This window comes from Peromyscus eremicus, unplaced genomic scaffold, assembly GCF_949786415.1.
Source record: "Peromyscus eremicus unplaced genomic scaffold, PerEre_H2_v1 PerEre#2#chrX_unloc_2, whole genome shotgun sequence".
Lineage (NCBI taxonomy): Eukaryota > Metazoa > Chordata > Mammalia > Rodentia > Cricetidae > Peromyscus > Peromyscus eremicus.
In genome coordinates this window covers 2569840-2593090 of record NW_026734289.1, presented here as the reverse complement: position 1 = coordinate 2593090, position 23251 = coordinate 2569840, and the positions used below count along the sequence as shown (strand labels likewise).

General features: G+C 44.1%; 1 protein-coding gene across 1 annotated transcript; it reads right to left on the bottom strand.

Annotated features, from left to right (window-relative positions):
* Positions 1-211: 211 nt before the first annotated feature.
* On the bottom strand, positions 212-20513 carry LOC131901100 (zinc finger protein 120-like). The gene is made up of 4 exons (XM_059252384.1): positions 20403-20513; positions 4306-4432; positions 4062-4122; positions 212-476 (listed from the first exon to the last, which is right to left on the bottom strand). The coding sequence occupies exons 1-4, from the start codon at positions 20421-20423 to the stop codon at positions 407-409; spliced, it is 279 nt and encodes a 92-aa protein (XP_059108367.1). The 5' UTR covers positions 20424-20513; the 3' UTR covers positions 212-406.
* Between the last annotated feature and the right edge of the window lie 2738 nt (positions 20514-23251).

Here is a 23251-nt window from a genome sequence, read left to right as displayed (position 1 = left end):
TTTAAATTTTTATCTTGCAATACAATTCAGTTCTACATATCAGCCACGGATTCCCTTGTTCTCCCCCCTCCCGCCCCCTCACCTTCCCCCCAGCCCGCCCCCCATTCCCATCTCCTCCAGAGCAAAGCCTTCCCCACAGACTGAGATCAATCTGGTAGACTCAGTCCAGGTAGGTCCAGTCCCCTCCTCCCAGGCCGAGCCAAGGGACCCTGCATAGGCCCCAGGTTTCAAACAGCCAACTCATGCAATGAGCACAGGACCAGGTCCCACTGCCTGGATGCCTCCCAAACAGATCAGACCAATCAACTGTCTCACCAACTCAGAGGGCCTGATCCAGTTGGTGACCCCTCAGCCATTGGTTCATAGTTCATGTGTTTCCGTTCATTTGGCTATTTGTCCCTGTGCTTTATCCAACCTTGGTCTCAACAATTCTCACTCTGGGAGTCCAAGTAGAGAGAATTGAAATTCTTAATGACCTGAAAAAAATGGAGAATAAAAGAAAAAAAGAGATTAGAGCAGAGATGCATTTAAACAAAATCAAATTTTAACAGTGAAACAAATAATTGTCTTTTTAAAAAGATAAATAGAATTGAAAAAAACACAAGGCTCTATTGACTTTCAAAAATAAAACACCATTCTCTGGTAGAGGGAATGGTATTAATAAGATATCATATCACCATGGCCCTATGTGCAAAGTTAGCTGCTGAGACCTGTGACCTGGCACACACAGCTATAGCTATTGGAAATAACCATGACAAGCAGGATTGAAAATATCTGCATAGGATAATTTATTGTTCAAAATTCAATACTCATGGGCTCAAGCTAACCTTCCCAAATTGTCCACCCAAAATCTAGGCTGCTTTCACTCACATGACATGGATCAATACATGCTGGGGAATTACAAAATCACCAATCCTGCCACTATCAGGTGGTATTTCATAATAGTGACTTCTGTAGCTGTTTGCGTACCTTGTTTGCCCCAGCAGAGTACGCAATAAATTATTCTTTCTATTCTAGTCTCCAAGCACACAAAAATCCTTTTCCTGCTACTAAAATGGACAGTTGACTACATAACCCAAATTTTTAATTTAAAATCTCAGTGGTAATTGAGTTCTTCAATCTAAAATTGTAGTTGGTTCAATCACAAGGACAACACAGTGAAATTGATTGTGCTCATGGCTGCCAGAGCCAACATAAGAAAGTTTGTCTCAGAATTTTTTTTTCTACAAGGCTGGAGGTACTTCTCTAAGAGAATATGCCTCCCCAAGGATAAATTTTTCCACACACCTAAAAGTTTAATGAACAAGAATATCTTAAATAATGACATGCATCAAGTGGTAGTTAATGTCAGAAGAGAAGCCAGTCTGGCACAGATTTTGCATGCCACTTGTGCTGTCATCCTTAAGTCTCTCTTAAGTCTGGCCTGAGGTAGCCCATTTAACAATATAAATAGGGCAGGAGAATGCAAGTTTAGCCACTTAGGCAGATGGAGATTTATAGAGCAAAATTATCTTTTTGATCATGCAGTATGATCTAAATACAAATATATCATGATGCATGACTTAAAAGAGAAATAGAACATAATGCATAACCTAAAAGATATATTTAAAGAATGAATCAATGCCACAATTCCCACACAAAGGACATAGAACACAAATATAAAAACCAGCATGGGAAAGTCACCTATTCATACTGTGAATGGTGGTCTCAAATGAACAGCTATTCTGAGCTATTCTAACTTGAGAATAAGGCTTCTTTTGCCTAAAAGTAAGCTGGTTCAGAAGACCACAAATGCTTCTATGCAGGACCAGAACAAGTTCATTTTAACTAAGCCCTGACTGCTGTCTATCTCAAGGCTGTGATATCACTGTACAGAATTTTATTTTTTATTTTTGTTTTTTCTGTAGCTTCAGTGGCCCTCCTGGAACTCATTCTGTAGACCAGGCTGTCCTTGAACTCAGAGATTCACCTGCCTTTGCCTCTTGGGTGCTGGAATTAAAGGCATCCACTACAACCACCTGGCTTTCAAGAATTTCATTTTTTACGTTTTTTAGTTTTTCAAAACAAGTTTCTCTGTGTAGCCCTGGCTGTCCTAGAACTCACTCTGTAGACCATGCTGGACTTGAACTCACAGAGCTCTGCCTTCTTTTGCCTTCCAAGTTCTGAAATTAAAAGTGTGCACCACGCAGGGCTGGAGAGATAGCTCAGAGGTTAAGAGCACTGACTGCTCTTCCAGAGGTCCTGAGTTCAATTCCCAGCAACCACATGGTGGCTCACAACCATCTGTAATGAGATCTGGTGCCCTCTTCTGGCCTGCAGCCATACATGCTGTATACCTAATAAATAAATAAATCTTTCATTTTAAAGCTTTGTTTTATGTATATGTGTGTTTACCTGCTTGTGTCTGTGTGCAGTACCTGCAGAGACCAGAAGATGGAATCAGAGCCCTTGCAACTGGAGTTATAAGCAACCATAGTTTCTGGCATATGGAGTTAGCTCACTCCCACAGATGAGTGATTGTTGAGTACAATTCATGCCAGCTTGTCCTCAGGTACACCTCAAGCATTGTTCTGGCATTTGAACCTTGGGCTTTCTCACCCAAAGGTCTATCTCTAAAAATTCTTCAAAACTCCACAGCTCTTTGTAGATGCCTGATTGCCTTAGACTTAGACAGACTTCAGTTCAAGTTTCAGGATCTTCTCATAAACTGAATGTTTTCTAGATTCACTACCATTCAGAGCTCCAAACTGAATGTTTTGCAGGCATCGGGGAAGCAGAAAATGATCCCATTCAGACAAGTGAGACTTTACACTTCAAAGTTCCTTTTCTCTCCTTATAGGAGGTATAAACTCAAGAAGGGGAACACCTGACATGTGAGTTTCTGTGCTCCAATTGCTGCCTATTTACCACATTGGAGATAAACTCACTCTTGTGGCTTGGATTAAATGGTCAACCATCTTTTAAAGACTTTTAGTGTCAGTTCCTCTCCTCTTTGTATTCTTTGTATTTTCCCCTCATTTTGTGGAAATTTGGGTTTAGAAAACTCTTGGACCAGTTATCCCAGTGCCCCTGCAGTTCATGTGGTGGCAGCTAAGGCAGTGCATCACCATGACAGGTTCAACATCACATGTTCCTTCTGTGAAGATACTTGTAATGGTAAGATCTTATATTACATGGTTCACATATACAGAATATTTTTATATATGATTATTCATTTATTCGAAGAAAACTGGAAAATGTCAGAGTTTTAATGTCTGTGTTGCATTAATAAATTTTCCTATATCGTGAGTCATCGTACATTTACTAAATGAACTAGGACAGAAAGAATATTTTTCAAGTCCTACTACTGATAGAACTTTTCGGCATAGTGATTTTGTTGATGCATCAAAAATACACCTGGAAAACTAATTACTTGTATACTTGAATCAAGTTCAACAAGCATATTAAGTATGAGGACTGCTATATATCTTCTAATTCCTCTAAGAATCGAGAATGTTATGTCTTTCCATATCCCTATTCTCATATGACTTGTATCCAGAGAGACATATGACATATCTAGTAAAGAAAGCTTAACCAATAAAAGTTTTTTACCATTCAATTCACAATTTGACTTTCTGTACTCATGGACTTGTGGCATATGGATTAAGGTTTCCTCAAAATAACTGCCATTTGACTCTTGACTCTAACTGCACCCTCTGTTAGTAGCACAGTCACAACAAGTATACAAAGTACAATACCATTACTATTCACTATGTGCTTATTAGAAAGATTAAAAATATAATTATCACCTCTTCACTATGTATACTTTTGTAATATGAGTAGGATAAAATGAATTAATTGTCAGTTCTATAACATATTTTCCATGGTGCTATGATTCAAATGGTAATATCTGGTAAGTCACTGTTCCCTTGTCTTTTTTTTAAAAGAATGCTTTGCAAATTTAATAATCATTGTTGTACTTTAATCTGTGTTATTTACACTGTTGCTTTTGTTTAAAACTTCCAGGACACATTTTAATTTCCTCAGAGGCACATTTGTATCAATTAGCACAAGAAAATTACCTTTCATCTCCTCTAGAACTTTGAGGATACTCTTCAGTTTTATGGTTTTTCCAATTGTATCCTAAAATATAGTACCAGAAAATATATGTTATTTTCCTTAAAATTGTCCAAAATTTATGTTACTATCTTCAGTGAATCTTAGAATATGACTAATTTATTCACCTAATACTAATTCTCAATCAAATGACAGATCAGCATCCAAAACCTCTTATTTTAAAATGTGAAGGAAAATACACTGTCTTACCTATAATAGTGAGGTTCCTGTAGGTCTCAATCATCACCTCTTTGTAGAGATTCTTCTGGGAAGGATCCAGTAAAGTCCATTCTTCCCAAGTGAAGTCGACATGCACATCATCATAGGTCACTGAATTCTAAAATATCCCATACATGTGTACAAGAGAAACCATAATACTGACAACAATGTAAATGTATACTTTTTTGAGAGTAGAGTCAAATAATTCTGATGCTCCCCACACTTACTTCATGACATACAAATTATAATGTAGTCAACAAGTCACTTTAGAAGGAAACTGAATAGGAGGATCACTTCTGTCATTTCTGTACCCTTTGAATGGAATGTCACCTTGCAAGAGAAATGTTTATTGACAAACATAGAGAGACAATTAAACAGATTAACAGTACAGAGTACACATGAGAGAAATTGTATGAACAATTACTAACTGTAGAGAAGAAAAATAAGATGGATAAACTAGGTGTATTGGCACATGCCTTTAACTGTAGGACTCAGAAGAGAAAGGCCTCTGAGTTGAATCCCAGCCTAGTGTATGCAATCAAGTCTAGGCAAACCAATAGTACATGTTAAGATTCTGTCTCCCAAGCAAAAATCAGTAGAAAAAGAAAGATAGAAAGAACTAAGAAGTTTTTCCTGTAGTTCCTACAAAGTGTTATGCATTTACTTTTGTTCTGTAGTCGTCAAGAATCCTGAAGTGCCCCAATTCAAACTATAACAAAAATATGAATTTACTAAAAGGTACTATAATAGTTTTAAATAGTTATAAAAGGAAACATGAAAGCATTAGCCATAAAAATGTTGATCATAAATAATCAACACATGGCAAGAGAGATGGAAAGCTAGTAAAAAGCTCTTGCTGGTGTTGGATAGAGGTGGGCTCAATTGCCAGTACTTATATGAGGGAACACAACTATCCATTATTCCAAGTTCAGGGTTACTGAGACCATCTTTTGATCACTGTGAGGACCCGGTACCCACATAATGCATATCCATGCATTCAGATAAAATACTCATATTCATTTAAAAATTCAAAATAAATGTAACAGGCAGAGGAAGTTCATGCACCTGCAATGCAATGATTCACATGGCTCAATCAATATTAATATCATGAATACATGCCAAATAGAGAAATAGAATGACAACTGGTGCCAAATTTTAAAATTCAAGATATGAGTGAAGCTCAGTACAACAGCATATGCTTGACATGTACAAAAACCTACATCCCAAGCCCATCACCCAATAATGTAAGAACAAAACAGCCAGGAATGTTCACCCACTTTAATCCATGGAATTGGGAGCCAGAATTAGGGGGATTTCTGAGTTCCAGGCCAGCCTGGTGTACAGAACTCCTTTCAGGCCACGAAGCACTACACTGACAAACCTTGTATTAAAAAATAGCCAACATAATTAAAAGACCAGGTTAACAAACTCCCTTAGCACTGAATAGCAATTGCTTCTACTCTATCTTCTGTGATTTTGAGATAGATTCTCTAATGGTGAAGGCATGAAAATACCAGGAAGCTGGGTGATTAGTTTCAACCACAACTCAGTATAGACAAAGAACAGGAAATCTGTTGAGGCTATAGAGATGCATATCACACACCTAGTGAGGAGTTTGCTCCCAAAAGGCTTCTCCTAATAAAGAAGCAATCAAAAGAAAGTCAGCAAGGAGAGACACATGTTCCCATATATCATTGTGTCTGAGAGGTTTTTCATTCAATCAATGATGTTCTAAACCAGGTGCCTATAGGTTCATGATCATCTATGAAGAAAATGCTTTTAGTTACTTCAATGATCCTCATAGTCTGCGAGAGCCCCTACACTGTTTCACATGTTCAAGTCTCTTCTGACACTCAAGACAGACTCTTGATGGTGACATTTGTAAATTCCGAAAATGGATTATAACTTTCCAACATACAGTGGCACAGAATGCCATTCAAATTCTAAAATAGAGAAGTGGATACATAGCAAGAGAAGATTAGGCAAAGGCAAGACTGAAGTAGAGCAGGACAGACATCAAATTCTCTATCTCTGTCTCAGATGCATGAGGATTCAATATCAGCAGGCTCAGATGGCCCTATCCATGCAATTTCTCATATTTTTATTTACCTCATCTCAGACAGGGTTCCATGGGAGATGTCTCATACTTTAGATATCCCAACATCATGTGGTCACAAAATGCAATTCAGGCTGTTGTGTAATATTAAGATGTGTTATATTTGTCTATGCTGTGGAACAATTGTTTTAAAGATGCAAAGATATGCTGTATTCTTTTATGTTGCATATGTTTATCTCTGTGAGGCTGTGATACTTTGTCTAAAATACCATTTGTCTAATAAAGAGTTGAACAGCCAATAGCTTGGCAGAAAAGTTTAGGCAGGGCTGGCAGGCAGAGAAAACACTTGGGAGGACAAAACTAAAAAGAAAAAAGGAAGGAGCAAGAAAAGCAGAGGACACCAGGGGTCAGCCACCCAGCTACACAGCAAACCATGGAATCAAAAGTAAAGAGAGGTATACAGAATAGAGAAAGATAAAAGCCCAGAGGCATAAAGTAGATAAGTTAGGAAAAGATGGCTAGATACAAGCCAAACTGAGGCCAAGCACTTATAAGAAAGAGTAATCCTCCCTGTGTATGATTTATTTTGAGAGCTAAGTGGCAGTCCCCCGAAAGAGTAAACAGTTAAAAACAAAAACCAGCAACACCAGGCTTCATCCTCACAACTCCATGAAATGGTATCTCCCAGTCTCCTCACTGGGTTTCTGACTCTCAAACATAGAATCCTGCAACAATGCTGAACTGAAACTCCAGACTAAGAATCCATGACATTAAATATTGATTCTTTCTTGTTTCCAGGACCAGTAGATGATGGGTGATCCTGCAAAGTTTGACTTCTTAATTCAGGTGCACACTGACATGCTGGACCACAGGTACAGCAAGTTTTGTATGAAGTTCCCTTCTAGAAGTAGGGATTACCTTGTATAATCATTGCATGATTTTTGCCACATAAAGTCCTGACATCTTCAACATTCTTTGAAAAGACAACATATTTAGGTTCTACCTAACAACAAAATCACCTTTGGTGTTTCATTTTTTGTTCTAACTTGCTTTTATCCTGCTGTGATTAAAGTTTGCATTCCACATATTCTTTTTTTTTTAATTTTGCGATACAATTCAGTTCTACATATCAGCCACAGATTCCCTTGTTCTCCCTCCTCCCGCTCCCCTCACCTTCCCCCCACATTCCACATATTCTATCAATCTTGTGACATTTAGGTTCAGGCTCTAGGTCACACACTGAACAACTTAAAGAGGGACAGAAGACTGCAAGTTTACCCCCTTGGACAGATGGAAAACTTACACATTAAAGACATTTCCAAAATTATTACTTAAGTGCCCCAGTGATGTGAAACAGCAGGACCTTCTTAGGTGACAGGATCCTAAGGTGAAGATCACAAGGGATGAGAAAGAGAGAAAAAGTATAAGGTAGAAAAGATAAAAGCTGGGATGGGGAGATCTTGCACAAGGTATGTCTCATGTCAACTATGCATCTTAAGAAGAGTAGCAGCTTTATAATACTTCTAGGGGCAAAATGGAAGGAAATGGGAAACTTTTAGGAAGTCAGCAGAAAGTATCATACAATAGGACAGACTCAGAGAGGAGGCTAATCAAACCATGCTGCATATGGTGAAACAGGATATCTCAAGACTATTACTGAATAAGCCCACAGTGATCTGTGGATAGATAACCATAGCCATATTTGGTGAAAGTGTTGGATTCTTGGGATCTGAAGCAAACCCACCACAAAGGCCCTGATTCAAGACCATTGCCTGCTCTTTAAAGCATATTCCTGGTTTTAAGGAAGGAGCTCTGTTCTATTATCAATATGTTATGCCTTTAGGGAATCTCCCAAGGCTTAGGATCCAGGTTGTTACAGGCTCTCCCAAGAATATTCCTAATCCCTGACTGAGCGACTAAAGGAAACCATTGCTTGATCAGTATAGAACTTAATAAAAGAGTGTACTACTATTCTTTTTTCTTTTCTTTTCTTTTTTTCATTGGGACATGTTTTCACTGTGTAGTTTTGGATCCTTTCCTGGACATACCTCTGTAGACCAAGTGGGACCAAACTCACAGTGATGAACCTGACTCTGTCTCTTGAGTGAGTGCTGAGCAAAGTCGAGCACCACCACCACTGAACTGTTAGTGTTTTACTTTTCAAATTGTTGTCACCTGGTTTTATATCGTGCATCTGGCACAATAGGATTTTGTAAAGAAGAAAACTGGAACTTTTTGGCATGCCAGGACTTAAGGTTTGTTATGACCCTGTAACACCTCAATGAGCAGCTAGTTAGAATCCCATTCTTTGATATAGTGTTAGGCCTAGTGGCTTGTTGTATATCAGATGTGGCTCCTTTGTAATGGTTTGCAGTCAAGTGTCTGGACAATCCTGGTGAACAAATGTATATCCTATTTTCCTAACCTCTAACAGACCTGGCTACAATACTCTTATCTTTCAGTGTTTTTGTTTTGTTTGTTAAGACAGGGTTTGTCCATGTAGTTTTGGAGCCTGTCCTGGATCTGGCTACGCAGACCAGGCTAGTGTAAAACTCACGGAGATCTGCCTGGCTCTGCCTCCTGAGTCCTGGCATTTAAGGTGTATGCAACCACTGCCTGGCAGGTTTTTTTTTCCAGGCAGTACTCCCTCAGTTAAATTCTATTTTGTGAGACTTACTATGTCTCAAGAATTAGTAAATGCTTTATATCATTATTTCAACTCCTCTCTCTCATATCTTAGTTGTGGAGTGCTACCCAACACATGAGATGCCTTTTACAACCTACACAAAACTAACTATAAATGGATCTTACACATGAAAGTTAAATACAAAATGCTGAACCTCTAGAAGTTACTGGACAAAGTAGGCCTGCTTTCAATGAGGACACCAAAAGCATGTTGAAGTTGACTACAAAGATGTTTCTATACACACCTCCCTACTCCCAATTATGTGAACAGATTAGGCCCCCAGGCCAAAGTTATCCAGAGGCCTGCCCTGGGAATAGGAAGTTTCAAGGACCATATGGGACCTCACAGGACAGGGATTCTGGCTGAAGTTTCCCACCCAGATCTGAGAAGGACCCACCACTCTGGCTCCTGAACCTTACTCACAATGCTGTGGTTTCCCAACTCACCCAGGTTTTCTGCTCAGCTCTCTGCACCAGCACACACAGCACAGCACACAACACAAAACTGCTGCTGTCAGTTTCTTTTCAAAGTCAAGCTTGAAGCTAGCAACTGGAAGAACCCTGTACCACTTCTGACTGGCAGGTCACCTGGAGGGCCTGATTGGCTAGTGAGGCCTGAGTGACAAGAGCACCTCCCATAGGGTTACACTGTGCTTAAAGTCACAGCACAATGGTTCCTGACCCTGCCTTCCACCACAGACCCAGACCTTTTCTAAACATTTGCATTTCAATAGCACTTGCCCCTGACTCCAATAGCAGACCCTGCTATCTTTCTGCTCTTAGTAGGCACTTCCCCTTCTTCATCCTGGACACAGTGTGACTAGCATGTACAGCCCACTATAATATGTCGGGTAGAGTGATTCCAAGTCACACAGGTGGAAGGGTGCCCAGAATATTAATAACCAAAGAGAGATTAAAAGATAGAAATGGAGATGTTTGTTTTGTGACTTCAAGTTGAGGTCAGGTGAACTGAACCCACTTTTTACCTAGTTGTCACAGGGACTTTATACAACCAGGAAAGAAAGGCAGGAAGTAGATCACAAACAAGATAATAGGTCTTTCTCTCATCTGATATGGCTTCATTGCTTTAGGATTTTTATTCCTGAAAATCAGAGCACACTGTTGGCAAATGAATAATAATAAAGGGTAGGCTTCAAAGAAAGTTGAATATTTAAAGCATAATGAAGCTAGGAAGAATATGCTTGCAAGCACTGTTAATAGTCAGCATATCTTACTCCTAGGGCAGTTGAAAAAACAAAACAAAAAAAAAACCACTGCATTCTTCAAGCTTCTGTACATGAACAGTGTTATGAATTGTATAAAGAAGGCTCTGGCAGATAGAGAGCCAAGGTGCCCTGCTGCTGGTGACAGACAAAGATGACATTCAGACAGCACTGAGTGAAGAGGTCTATTTAGTGGAGGAATAGATAAGGGGAAGAGAAAGAGGGAAAAAAGGGTGGGAGGAGAAAGAGAGGGAAGAGTGCAAGGGTCCACACACTTCCTGGGAGGAAAGCAGGAGAGAGAGAGAGAGCGAAATGGGTGGAAATGTCTCTTAAGAATAAGCTTTTATGTCAGGACATTGAATGCCGACAAGGGGCAGGATCAGAATATTAACAAACAGGACTGGTAGAATGAATCTCTCCATGTGTGTACAAAGTGGATTTATTAGACTGTCTCACAAGCTGTGGTAGAGCTAGTCTAACAATGGCTGTCTACCAATGGAAAATTGAAAGGTCCAGTAGTGGTTCAGTACATGAGGCTGGACATCTCAGCTGGGCTGGTCTTGAGTATACACCACAATTTTAAGGAAGAAGGCTCTACTGCTAGTAAAGTAAAAAAAAATTGGTAACCAGAGCTAGGGCAAGCAGGTGAAGAGAGAACTTCCTTCTTCAATATCCTTTATATATGTAGGCTGACACCAAGAGTTGCTTCTCAGATTAAAGTTGGATCTTATTCTTTGTTGATTGGTTTTTTGGTGATTTCAAGAAAGGTTTTATCGTTGCAGCCCTGAAACTCATTCTGTTGAGCAGGCTGGCCTCAAACTCAGAAAATCCAAATGCTTCTGCTTCCTGGGGTTAAAAGTGTGCACTGCCACCAAGCAGCTAAAAGTGGATCCTATCACTAAAATGATCCAAATTAAAGAAGTGTCTTTAACTTCAAAACCTTTAAAAAAAATCCCTCACATGTTTACACAAATATTTTGGGTTTTAATGAATTAAAGAGGTGAAAGACCCCCAGAGGAGATCTTCCCTCAGGAGAGACCCCAAGTCCAAGAAACACACCGAAACCACGGATCAGATGCAAACAGCAAGAGGGTTTATTCAGATACACAGGTACCCGGGGCGACAAAGTCTCTCAGAGGACTTGTGCGCCCTCCTTGGGTAAAGGGGACTTTTTATAGGATCCCAGGGGTAGAGGCATGGTTACAGAAGCGAGAAGCATAGTTACAGGGTTCCCATTGGTTGATTCAAAGAAGGCCAGGGTGAACTTGGGGACATATTTTTAATTCTCGGAAATTTGATGTGTGTGGCTGACTTGGCCTTGGGGGTGCTTTCCCAGCCCAACTGTTTATTCCCCAAGGCCAAGTGGCCAACCATAGATATCTTATTTTGACTCCACGGTTTCTCTCCCAGGGCGGGTGGTCAGGGTGGGTGTTTCCTTGGTCCCAGGCTTTTGCAGCTGGCTGATTACAGTTTATGCCAAGTGGTTTATCTAAACGTACATTTTGCAGTTAGGCCAAGGACGCCCTGTTTTTCTGGTACTTGCCTCGCAGAATGGCGTTTCTTATGCTAAGTAAAAGCCTGCTATAAGCGGGGTCTTTCATTCCCCCATTTTCTTCTGGTCCCAATATGGAATCTTTCATTTTAGGATGGAGAATAAGAGGTCATCTCCATCTCTGACTGTCTTAGCCTCTGATATTGTTGGGTCAGGACCAAAGCCTGGACAACAGAAACCCTGTCCTTGTCGAATTGTACCAATCTATTGAAGATGCATGGCCCAAATATTAAAATGAGCAGGAGGATGATTAGGGGGCCCATAATGATGGAGAAAAGGGTGGTAAACCAGGGTGACCTTTGGAACCATCCTTCAAACCATCCCTGTTGCGATTCGAATAGTTGTTGTCTCTGTTTCAATCTCTCTCTCAATTTAGCCATGTTATCCCTGACTACTCCAGTATGATCTGCATAGAAGCAACATTCTTCTTTAAGGGCCGCACATAGGCCACCTTCTTGTAGGAAGAGGATGTCTAACCCTCTCCTGTTTTGTAAAACAACTTCAGATAGAGATGTAAGGGATTTTTCTAGGGCACTTATAGATTCCTCTAGGGCCTGGATATCAGTATGCATAGCTGCTTGAAGTTGTCTAAATTGACTGGTCTCCATGAGGGCTGTAGTCCCCGTACCTACCCCCGCAGCGATTCCCCCCATGGTGATCCCTCCCAACAACAGGGCTAGAGTTAAGGAAACAGGCTCTCTTTTAAATCAGGTGTTTCTCATTTCAAAGTGACTATAAATATATTCAGGTTCATGATAAGTAACCTTGGGCCATAATTCTATCAGCACGCAATAATCAGAGCTCTGGTCCAGCACCGTGGCAGAAACGCAGGGAGTGAGTCCCGTGTTACATGCCCAATATGTCCCGTTAGGGGCTGCAAGATAATAAGTTCCCGATGTAAGGGTCTGGGTGGATTTGCAAAGACTCTGATGGGAGGAGGGAACAACCCCTAAGCAGAGCCCTTGTCTGGAGACCTCGGAGAGAGTTAGCTTGTGCTGGGGGCCGGAGATACAGCTCGTGGGAGGAGAAGTCTGGTTAGTATAGTTGCCAGTCGCTGCTATCCCTTCATAGTAAGGTGGAATGGAGATTAGGCATAGCCAGCATTCCTGGGTTTTATCTGGGTCGGTAAGGTTTAAAGCTAGGAAAGCACCCTTGACCAGATTGAGCAGCCTATCTCCGGTTCCTGGGTAGGGGGAAATCTCTGTGGCGGGGGCCTGTGAGGGTGGAAGGGAAGTGGTCCCTTTGCCAGCATTATTATCGGGGCCAGCAGAGGGGGTAGCCAGGGGTCTAGCTTGGGCAGGTCTTAGAGCAGGCAATGAGGGAGGTTTCTGGTCAGGAAGGACCCGACTGGGTCCAATGGGTGTGGCGTGGGTATTTTCTATTTTTAATCGTATTTTGAATGTAACCCCTGCATCCCAGCCGTCTAAATACCAGTGAAGGCCCCATGTCCTTCCTGCAGGCCAGCCTGTGAAGCCCTTGCCTTTTGGAGTGAATGAAATGTTTAATGGCAAGGACTTGCCATACTGTGGTTGTAGTTCCCTTTCAGTGGGATAACATTGATCCCTTTTTATATAGCCCCGGGAAACCGTTATAAGGTCCCATGAGGAGGAAGGCCTCCAGTAAGCTGCCCCAGTAGTCTCACAGGACCAGGCTTTGCAAAAAAATTCTTCATATCCCCCACATCTTGCCGCGAGGGCACGACTTCTGCCGTCTTTAGGGCAAACATAAAAATCATACAAGGACAGTAAACAGCGAGCAGCAGGGGTGGCACATCCGGGTCCTCGAGTGTGGGGGACTCCAAAAGGGGGTTTAGGGGCTGGGCCAACAAGAGTATGTTCAGCTTCAGGTATATCCCAGGTGTCAAGTCCAGCTGCAAGCTCGCAAAAATCAGGGGTAAGGGATGGCCACCAAATGTTAGGAGCATGGTTGGCAGTCGTGGACCAAACTACGTCCCCAGTTTGGGAAATAATCTGCCAGGTAAGTTTCTTAACCATGTGGGGGCTCTCTGGTGATGGCCCTCCTATTGTCAGGAGGGCTATCAAGGGGATTAAGGGGGCCCACGGGTGAGTCTTATCTTTAGTGGGTTTGGAGAGCGTTGAACCCTCCATGTAGACGTCTCGGTGTTCTCAGCTTCGTCGAGTTCTTTGGCAGCCTTTACATGTGACGCATGGACCCAAGCCGCTATCCCGTCAACCTTGAGTGCAGTGGGAGTTGTTAACAAGACGGTGTATGGTCCTTTCCATCTCGGCTCTAGGTTCCTGGATTGATGGCGTCGAACCCAGACAGAGTCCCCAATCTTGAATGGGTGAGGCACCACTGGGCGGGTCAGTTGTTCCTGGTAGGCATCGGCCAGGGGTTTCCACACCACCTTCTGTACCAGTTGGAGGGCTTGGAGGTGCGCCTCCAGGGTAGGGCTAGTGGCAAAAGAGGAGATATCAGGGTGAAGGAAATTTATAATTAGTGGGGGAGCCCCATACAGAATCTCAAACGGGGTGAGGCCGTGGGGCCCAGGAGTATTCCGGGCTCGGTAAAGGGCTAGTGGGAGTAGGAGCACCCAATCTCTAGTGCCAGTTGCAAGCGTTAATTTGGTTAAAGTCTCCTTAATGGTTCTATTCACGCGTTCTACCTGTCCTGAGCTCTGGGGGCGGTATGCACAATGGAGTTTCCAATCGATCCCCAATAGCCTGGCCACCTTCTGACTTACCTGGGAGACGAAGGCGGGCCCATTGTCTGACCCCAATACCTGGGGCATTCCATACCTGGGAAAGATGTCATCCAGGAGTTTCTTGGTTACCATGTTAGCGGTCTCCTTCTTGGTAGGGAAGGCCTCTGTCCATCCTGAAAAGGTGTCTAAAAAAACCAGAAGGTATCTGTATCCATACAGTCCGGGTTTTACCTCAGTGAAGTCAATTTCCCAATGGACTCCAGGGCGGTGGCCTCGCAGACGGCTCCCTCCACGCAGACGGGCTTTTCCTGGATTAACTTGAGCACAAGCATGGCAGCTGGAAGTCACCTATTGGAGGACCTGTTCTTGATTCAATAATACAGTGTCCGAAGCCTCATCAGCCAGAAGGGCTTTCATCTTGTTTTTGCTTAAATGGGTTAGCGCGTGAGGGAACTTGAGCAAGTATTTGGTGTGGGATGTTGGCATAACTTATTTGCCATCCATGATATAAGCTTGTCGTTCGGGGCTCCATTCCGCCCCCATTTTCTTTGCTAGTTCCTGGTCCTCCGGGCTATAGGGCATGGGGTCCCTGCTTGGCTGTTGGTCCTGCAAGACCAACAGCTGGTCGCCCCTGGGGGCTTGTAAGGCTACTGTCCGGGCCGTCAGATCGGCCAGCCGATTTCCCCGAGCTACGACAGAGTCACCCTTTTGGTGCCCGGGACAATGTATAATGCTGAGCTGGTGTGGGAGGAACAATGCCCTTAAGAGATCTAAAATTTCTTTTTTGTTTTTAATTTCCTTGCCCTCTGAGGTCAGGAGGCCTCTCCTTCTGTAGATTTCTCCATGAACATGGGCGGTGGCAAAGGCATATCTGCTATCGGTATAGACTGTGAGTCTCTTACCTTCCGCCATCCGGAGGGCCTGGGTTAGCGCAACCAGTTCTGCCTTTTGGGCCGATGTACCAGGTGGCAGCGGCGAGGCCCAAATTACCTCTGATTCGGTGGTGACGGCTGCCCCGGCCCTCCTTTCTCCTTCTTGGAGGAAGCTGCTCCCATCCGTGAACCAGATGAAATCTGGGTTCGACAGAGGTTGATCTGTTAGATCGGAGCGGGTGCCATGGGCCTCCGCCAGAATCTGGAGGCAGTTGTGCTCCTCGGATGGGTCTGGCAAGGGCATCAGGGTTGCGGGGTTGAGGGAGACAACTGGTCCGAATATCACTCGGTCTGTGTCTAACAATAGAGCCTGGTAGTGGGTCATCCTGGAATTCGAGAGCCATTTATCTGGGGGCTACCGGACCAGAGCTTCTACTGCATGGGAGGATAACACAGTTAATGGTTGTCCCCAAGTCAGTTTCCCTGTGTCCTTGAGCAAGACAGCAATGGCGGCCACCATGCGCAGACAAGGGGGCCAACCTGCAGCTACCGGGTCTAATTTCTTGGATAGATAGGCTACAGGTCTCTTCCATGGCTCCAGCCTCTGTACCAGCACTCCTTTTACAAAGCCTGAGTTCTCATCCACGAACAGTTCAAAGGGCTTAGTCAGATCTGGTAGACCAAGGGCTGGTGACTCAAGTAAAGTTCTCTTAATTCGTTGAAAGGCCTGTTGTTGTTCCTCTCCCCAGTGGAACAGGACCCCGGGCTTGGTGAGAGGATACAGAGGGGCAGCCATCTCAGTAAAACCCGGGATCCAGAGGCGGCAGTAGCCGGCTGTACCTAGGAACTCCCGCACCTGGCGGGGGTTCCTTGGAGGGGGTATGGAGATTATGGCCTCCTTCCTCGCCTCCGTGAGCCATCTCTGTCCTCCCTCCAGGGTGTAACCCAGGTAAATGACTCTGCTTTGGCAAATCTGGGCCTTCTTTGCCGAAGCCCGATAGCCCTTCTGTCCCAGTTTAGCCAAAAGGGCCCGAGTGCCTCTTAAACATTCAGCCTGGGTTCTGGCTGCTAGGAGGAGGTCATCCACATATTGAAGCAAGATTAAGGCTGGGTGTTCGACCCGGAACTCGGCCAGGTCTGAGTGTAGGGCTTCATCAAAGAGGGTCGGGCTGTTCTTAAACCCCTGGGGGAGCCGAGTCCAGGTCAACTGTCCTGAGACTCCCATCTCTGGGTCCCTCCATTCAAAAGCAAACAGCAGCTGGCTCTGGGGATGCAATCTCAGACAGAAGAAGGCATCCTTTAAGTCAAGTATCGTATACCAAATCTGGGTTGGTGGAAGAGTGCTGAGGAGGTTGTAAGGGTTTGGCACCATGGGGTGTATATCTTCAACTCGTTTATTAACCTCCCTCAAGTCTTGAACCGGTCTATAATCCCCTGTCCCAGGCTTTTTTACAGGCAGGAGGGGGGTATTTCAAGGAGATCGACAGGGCACAAGTACCCCCTGGTCCAAGAGCCTCCGGATGTGTGGTTTAATGCCCTCATGGGCTTCCCGGGACATGGGATACTGTTTGATTGAAATGGGAGTGGCGGAGGCTTTTAACTGAATAACAAGTGGGGGTTGGTTGTGAGCCAGCCCCAAGCCGCCAGTCTAGGCCCATGCCGAGGGAAATTCTCTCAACCAGTCCTGCATCTCTTGCGGTGGCCCCTTAGAGGGCTCGGATTCAAACAGGCGGTATTCTTCTTCTAATTTTAGGGCTAGGACTTGTAGGGGGGTCCCTTTGGGTCCCGTAACAGTCGACCCCTTGTCATCAAAATAGATCTGAGCCTTGAGCTTAGTCAACAGGTCTCGGCCCAATAATGGGTGAGGGCAATCAGGTATATGCAGAAAAGAGTGGGTTACCTGTCCGGATGCCAGCTGAACCTTTCTCTCGGTGGTCCATCGATACCTTCTGCTACCCGTGGACCCCTGGACCAAAGCTGTGTGGTCACTGAGAGAGCCTCCGGTATGAGTCAGGACTGAATGTTGAGCCCCGGTGTCCACTAAGAAGGTTACTGGCTGCCCCCCGATCTTGAGAGTTATCCTAGGCTCAGGGGGGGCTCCTGGCCTTGACTTCCCTAATTCTCCAGATTGAGGAGGTCCGTGGCCCTTGGCTTAATTCTCCGAGCCCCTTGAGGTTTCCTTGGGCATTCACGAGCCCAATGTCCCTTCTCTTTGCAGTAAGCACACTGGTCTTTGTCAAGCGGTATCCTTCTTTGATCTCTCATCCTAACTCCCTCTCTAGCCTGTCCCTGAGATATTACAGCGGCCAGGACTTTACTTATTTCTCTATGACGTTTCCTATCCCTTTCTTCCTGTTTCTGCCACATCCTCTCCTCCCGCTCTTCGGGAGTTTCTCTTTTATTAAACACTTTCTCTGCTTCTTTCAATAAATCTGACAAACTGAACAAATGCAATCCCTCTAGTCTCTGTAATTTGGCCCTTATATCTGGACTTGACTGATAGATGAAAGACAAGATGACGCCTGGCGCCTGTCCTGGATCTTCTGGATCATACGGGGTATACATCCTATAGGCTTCTCTGAGTCTTTCTAAGAATGCTGCCGGTGTCTCATCCTTTCCCTGAATCACATTTCTAACCTGAGCCAAATTGGTAGGGCGTCTAGTAGCCCCCCGGAGACCCGCTAAGAGCAACTGGCGATAGAGACGTAGGTGCTCCCTACCTTCTGGGGTCGTGAAGTCCCAGTTCGGGCGGGTGAGGGGAAAGGCTGCATTAATGATATTAGGCAATTGGGTGGGTCTTCCATCGTCTCCAGGAACCTGCTTCCGAGCTTCCAAGAAGACTCGCTGCTTCTCCTCCACCGTCAGGAAGGTCTGCAATAACTGCTGACAATCCTCCCACGTAGGCTGGTGGGTCACTAAAATGGACTCAATCAGGTTAGTCAAGGCAACAGGGTCCTTAGAGAAAGGAGGAATATGCTGCTTCCAGTTGTAAAGATCAGAGGCCGAAAATGGCCAGTATTGGAGCTGGTTATTGGGGCCCTCTCAGAGGGGGAAGGCTCTGGATTCTTTGGCTGGTTCGTTGCGCCTTCCTCGGAGGCAACCGGCAATTGGGGAGGGAGCCAGAGCCTCATCCACAATTGGGGAGGGAGCCGGAGCCTCATCCTCCCGCTGTCCCTGTAGAGGATGTTCGGGGGGCCGCCAGCGGTTCTGGTGCTGCTGCGGGGGCTGCCTGTTCCCCTGGTCCCCGATTCCCCGGGTATGGCGGTGGGTCCTCTGTCAGGAGGTCAATAAGAGGTGTATTGGGGTCAGGGGGAAGGACAGGGGTCTTAGGGGGATCCTTTCGTGGGAGAACAGGGTAAAGGGAGGAGGCAGGAGGGGCGAGAGGGGGCGGTGGTGCCGCCGGGGGACAGGCCTGGGGTGCTGGAGGGGAGAGGAACGGCCTAACCCGGGGGGGGGGGGTTCGGTCACCAGGAGTTTCCATATGGCGATGTAAGGGACCTGGTCCGGGTGGCCATGGGGACTCAGAGCGAAAACTTTCCCCTCCACCTGTGAAATAAGACTGAGGTTAAAGGTTCCCTCGCGAGGCCATCCTACATTCATCATGACCCACTCGGCCTTGCGAAGGGTGATCCATTTATTCTTTTTAACTACAACTCCTTCGTTGTTGGCTCGTGCCTTCACGTCCAACCAGTGGTCAAGCATGAGGCTCAAGGGGGTGGTGACAGTCTGTCCCATGGCTGTTTCTAGGAAGAGAACGGTTAAACAGAAAACGAAAAACGACAGACAAACACAAATAAGACTAACGCGTGCTGCACGGCTTCAGTTCCAAACCGAAAGCAAAAACTCAGAAGGAGAGTGCGAGGGTCCGGACCCCTCGTCTCCTACCAACACCACGTATCCCTCGGATACGTGAGTGGCCCCGAAATACCGTGCCCCTGAGGGGACTTCAGACACCCGTGGAACATCTTCCAGGGTGCTGGTGGGCGAAGTCCGAGCTCATCAGCTCCTTCAGCCCCACCGCCACAGACAGATTACCAGATGCGCGCAGACAAACAAGCAACAGTCAGACAAGACAGGGATGACATATACCAAGGCCGGCCGGCTTACCTCCTGATGGTGGGTCGGTGGTCCCAGGGAGGGGTCTCTAATCTCGGTGGAACCTCCAATGAAAGACCCCCGGAGGAGATCTTCCCTCAGGAGAGACCCCAAGTCCAAGGAACACACCGAAACCACGGATCAGATGCAAACAGCAAGAGGGTTTATTCAGATACACAGGTACCCGGGGCGACAAAGTCTCTCGGAGGACTTGCGTGCCCTCCTTGGGTAAAGGGGACTTTTTATAGGATCCCAGGGGCAGAGGCATGGTTACAGAAGCGAGAAGCATAGTTACAGGGTTCCCATTGGTTGATTCAAAGAAGGCCAGGGTAAACTTGGGGACATATTTTTAATTCTCGGAAATTTGATGTGTGTGGCTGACTTGGCCTTGGGGGTGCTTTCCCAGCCCAACTGTTTATTCCCCAAGGCCAAGTGGCCAACCATAGATATCTTATTTTGACTCCACGGTTTCTCTCCCAGGGCGGGTGGTCAGGGTGGGTGTTTCCTTGGTCCCAGGCTTTTGCAGCTGGCTGATTACGGTTTATGCCAAGTGGTTTATCTAAACGTACATTTTGCAGTTAGGCCAAGGATGCCCTGTTTTTCTGGTACTTGCCTCGCAGAATGGCGTTTCTTGTGCTAAGTAAAAGCCTGCTATAAGCAGGGTCTTTCAGAGGTAGTCAGCTTGACTATTAAGAATAGCAATCACTCCAGACAAGACAGATAAAATGAGAAAGATTTCTTAACTTCAGGAGGCAAGGAGAGCATGGGAGTTATTTGCAAAACAATGCTTTTCCTTAACAAAGGAAGTATGTGGATTTTGATTAGGAAGTCTGGACACATTCCTGTAGCACTCTGCATATTCTTAAGCTTGCTAAGTTAACAAATCCACTTCTGATCATGATCACAATATAAAAGCAGAGACATTTATGGATATTCCTACCTCAAAGTTGTGCAGGAACATATATAAATGATGGAAAGAAATGTCTCTGGCATGTTCATCTTGTACCACAAGGTCTTAGATAAAAATGAAGGAAATGACCCAGTAAAATGTAGATTGCTTTGGGGCCTATGTGACCTGTCAATCTTGATGTTTGATGTAAAAGATAACTGTACCATTACCACAGTTCTCACAGATACAAAAGATAGAGAACACAAATACAGATATCTTCAAGGAAAAGTCACCTAAGAGCACTGTTTTTCTTTGCTCCTAGATAGACGATTATAATGATCTCTATCAACCTTAGATCAAAACTGTTTTTTCCTCTGAGCAGGCTGACATAGCAGGGGGTCACAGCTGCTTCCATGCTACACCAGCAGGAGTTCATTTGAATGAGCCCTGGCTTATTTTATGGCTAAGGGCTATGAGATCACTGTAAAAAATTTTATTCTTTCCTGTTTCTATCTTTAAAAAAAAATTATGTATACAATGTTTTGCCCGCATGTGTCTGTGTGTAGTGTCTAACAAGACCAGAAGAAGGAAGGATTTACCTGGGACTAAAATTATAACAAATGGTTAGCTACCAAGTGGGTTCTGGGAATGGAACCTGGGTCCTCTATAAAAACACTCAGTTCTCTCAATTGGTGAGTGGTCAATCTAGCCCCTTTTTAATTTAAAATTTCTTTCCGTAAATTGATACGCAAGAGCAATTACATCACTTTCCCCTTTTATCTCTTCATTCTATCACTTCCCAAATCCTTTCCAACTTCTCACTTATTAAGTTAGGTGAATTAGTAGGCTGAAATATATTAATACAACCTGCTGCATCCATTTTTGTTGGAGATATATGTATATATACATATATATATATATATATATATATATGAGAGAGAGAGAGAGAGAGAGAGAGAGAGAGAGAGAGAGAGAGAGAGAATGGGCTGACCATGTTGTACTGGATAAACAATTAGGGATCTCATCTTTGCCTGAGGTTAATTCTCTCTGGAGATTTACACACTTTCATCAGCAACTGGTATCTAACCCTAACTGGGTTACCTTGGATGGGAAACGTAATCAAGAATAGAAAACATAGGTAGGAAAATGAATCACCAGTTAAGAGCACTGAAGATTCTTTCAGAGCATCCGGCTTCCATTCCCTGTACATTTAGATGGTCACTGATATCTGCAACGCCAGTATCAGGGGTCCTGATACCATCTCCTTGCCTCCCTGCACACACACACACACACACACACACACACACACACACACACACATACACACACAAAGAAGAAAACAGAATTACATACAAGAAAAGGATTGGGGCTGGAGAGGTGGCTCAGAGGTTAAGAGCACTGGTTGTTCTTCCAGAGGTTCTGAGTTCAGTTCCCAGCAACCACATGGTGGTTCACAACCATCTGTAATGAGATCTGGTGCCCTTTTCTGGCCATGTAGACAGAACACTGTATATATAATAAATAAATAAATAATTTTTTTAAAAAAGAAAAGGAGCACTGGAGAATTATAACTATACAATACCTCTTAAATTCATTTCAAGTGTCTGCCACTGGTCCCATAGAATCATTTTCAAAAATAAATATTGCTAAGATCAAAAACACTAAAGACAGATTATGTTGAAGAGGATGTGGAACAAGGGGAACACTCCTATACTGTTGGTGGGAGTGCAAACTTGTAGAGCCGCTTTGGAAATCAGTATGGTGCTTTCTCAGAAAATTGGAAATCAATCTCCCTAAAGACCCAGCTATACAACTCTTGGGAATATACCCAAGGAATTCTCAATCAAACCACAAGGACACATGCTTGAACAGAGCAGCGTTATTTGTAATAGCCAAAACCTTGAAACAGCCTAGATGCCCTTCCACTGAAGAATGGATGAAGAAAATGTGGTACATATACATAATGGAGTACTATTCATCAGAGAAAAACAATGACATCTTGAAGTTTACAGGCAAATGGATGGAACTAGAAAATATTATCCTTAGTGAGGTAACCCAGACTCAGAACGACAAACATGGTATGTTATAGTGATATTTTATTTGTGCTGAAATGTGATTTGTATGTTAATAAAGTTGCCCAGGGATCAGAGCTATTAGCAAGCCATAGAGAGAGCGGGGTGGTGGTGGTACACGCCTTTAATTCCAGCACTCGGTAGGCAGAGCTAGGTAGATCTCTGTGTGTTCAAGGATACAGCCAGCATTGGAGACACACGCCTTTAATCTCAATACCAACCGTAGAAGCCCTGGAGATCTGTATAGTCAGGCAGTGACTAGGCGGTCATGTGGTTGGGTTTACAACCAATGAGAAGGCAGAACAGAAACTCTATAAAAAAGACAGACACAGGAAGTAGGTCTCTTTTTCAGAGAGGTACAACAACAGCAACAGTGAAGGTTAAGGTTTTTAGCTCTTAGCTATTGCTCTGACCTCTTGGCTTCATCTCTGTATTGGCTTTGTGTTTCTTATTTAATAAGATGGTTGGTTAATTTACAGTATGTACTCACTCATAGGTGGATACTAGATGTAAAACAAAGGATAACTAGATTGCAACTCACAGCTCCAGAGAGGCTAGCTAATAAAGAGGACCTAGGCAAGAATTTGATTTCCAGCACACACATAAAAGCACACAGTCATCTTTAATTCTAGTTGCAGGGAATCTGACATCCACTTCTGGCCTCAATAGGCACCAAAAGTGCAAGTGGTACACAGACATACATGTAGGCAAAGTACAAACATAGGAAACCTTAAATTAAAGCTACTATCTTCTAGTAAGAAATGTGCTAAGAAAAAATGTGGGGCAAGAGTGGTGTTAGCTATAAACATAAAAATGCAATAGTGTATA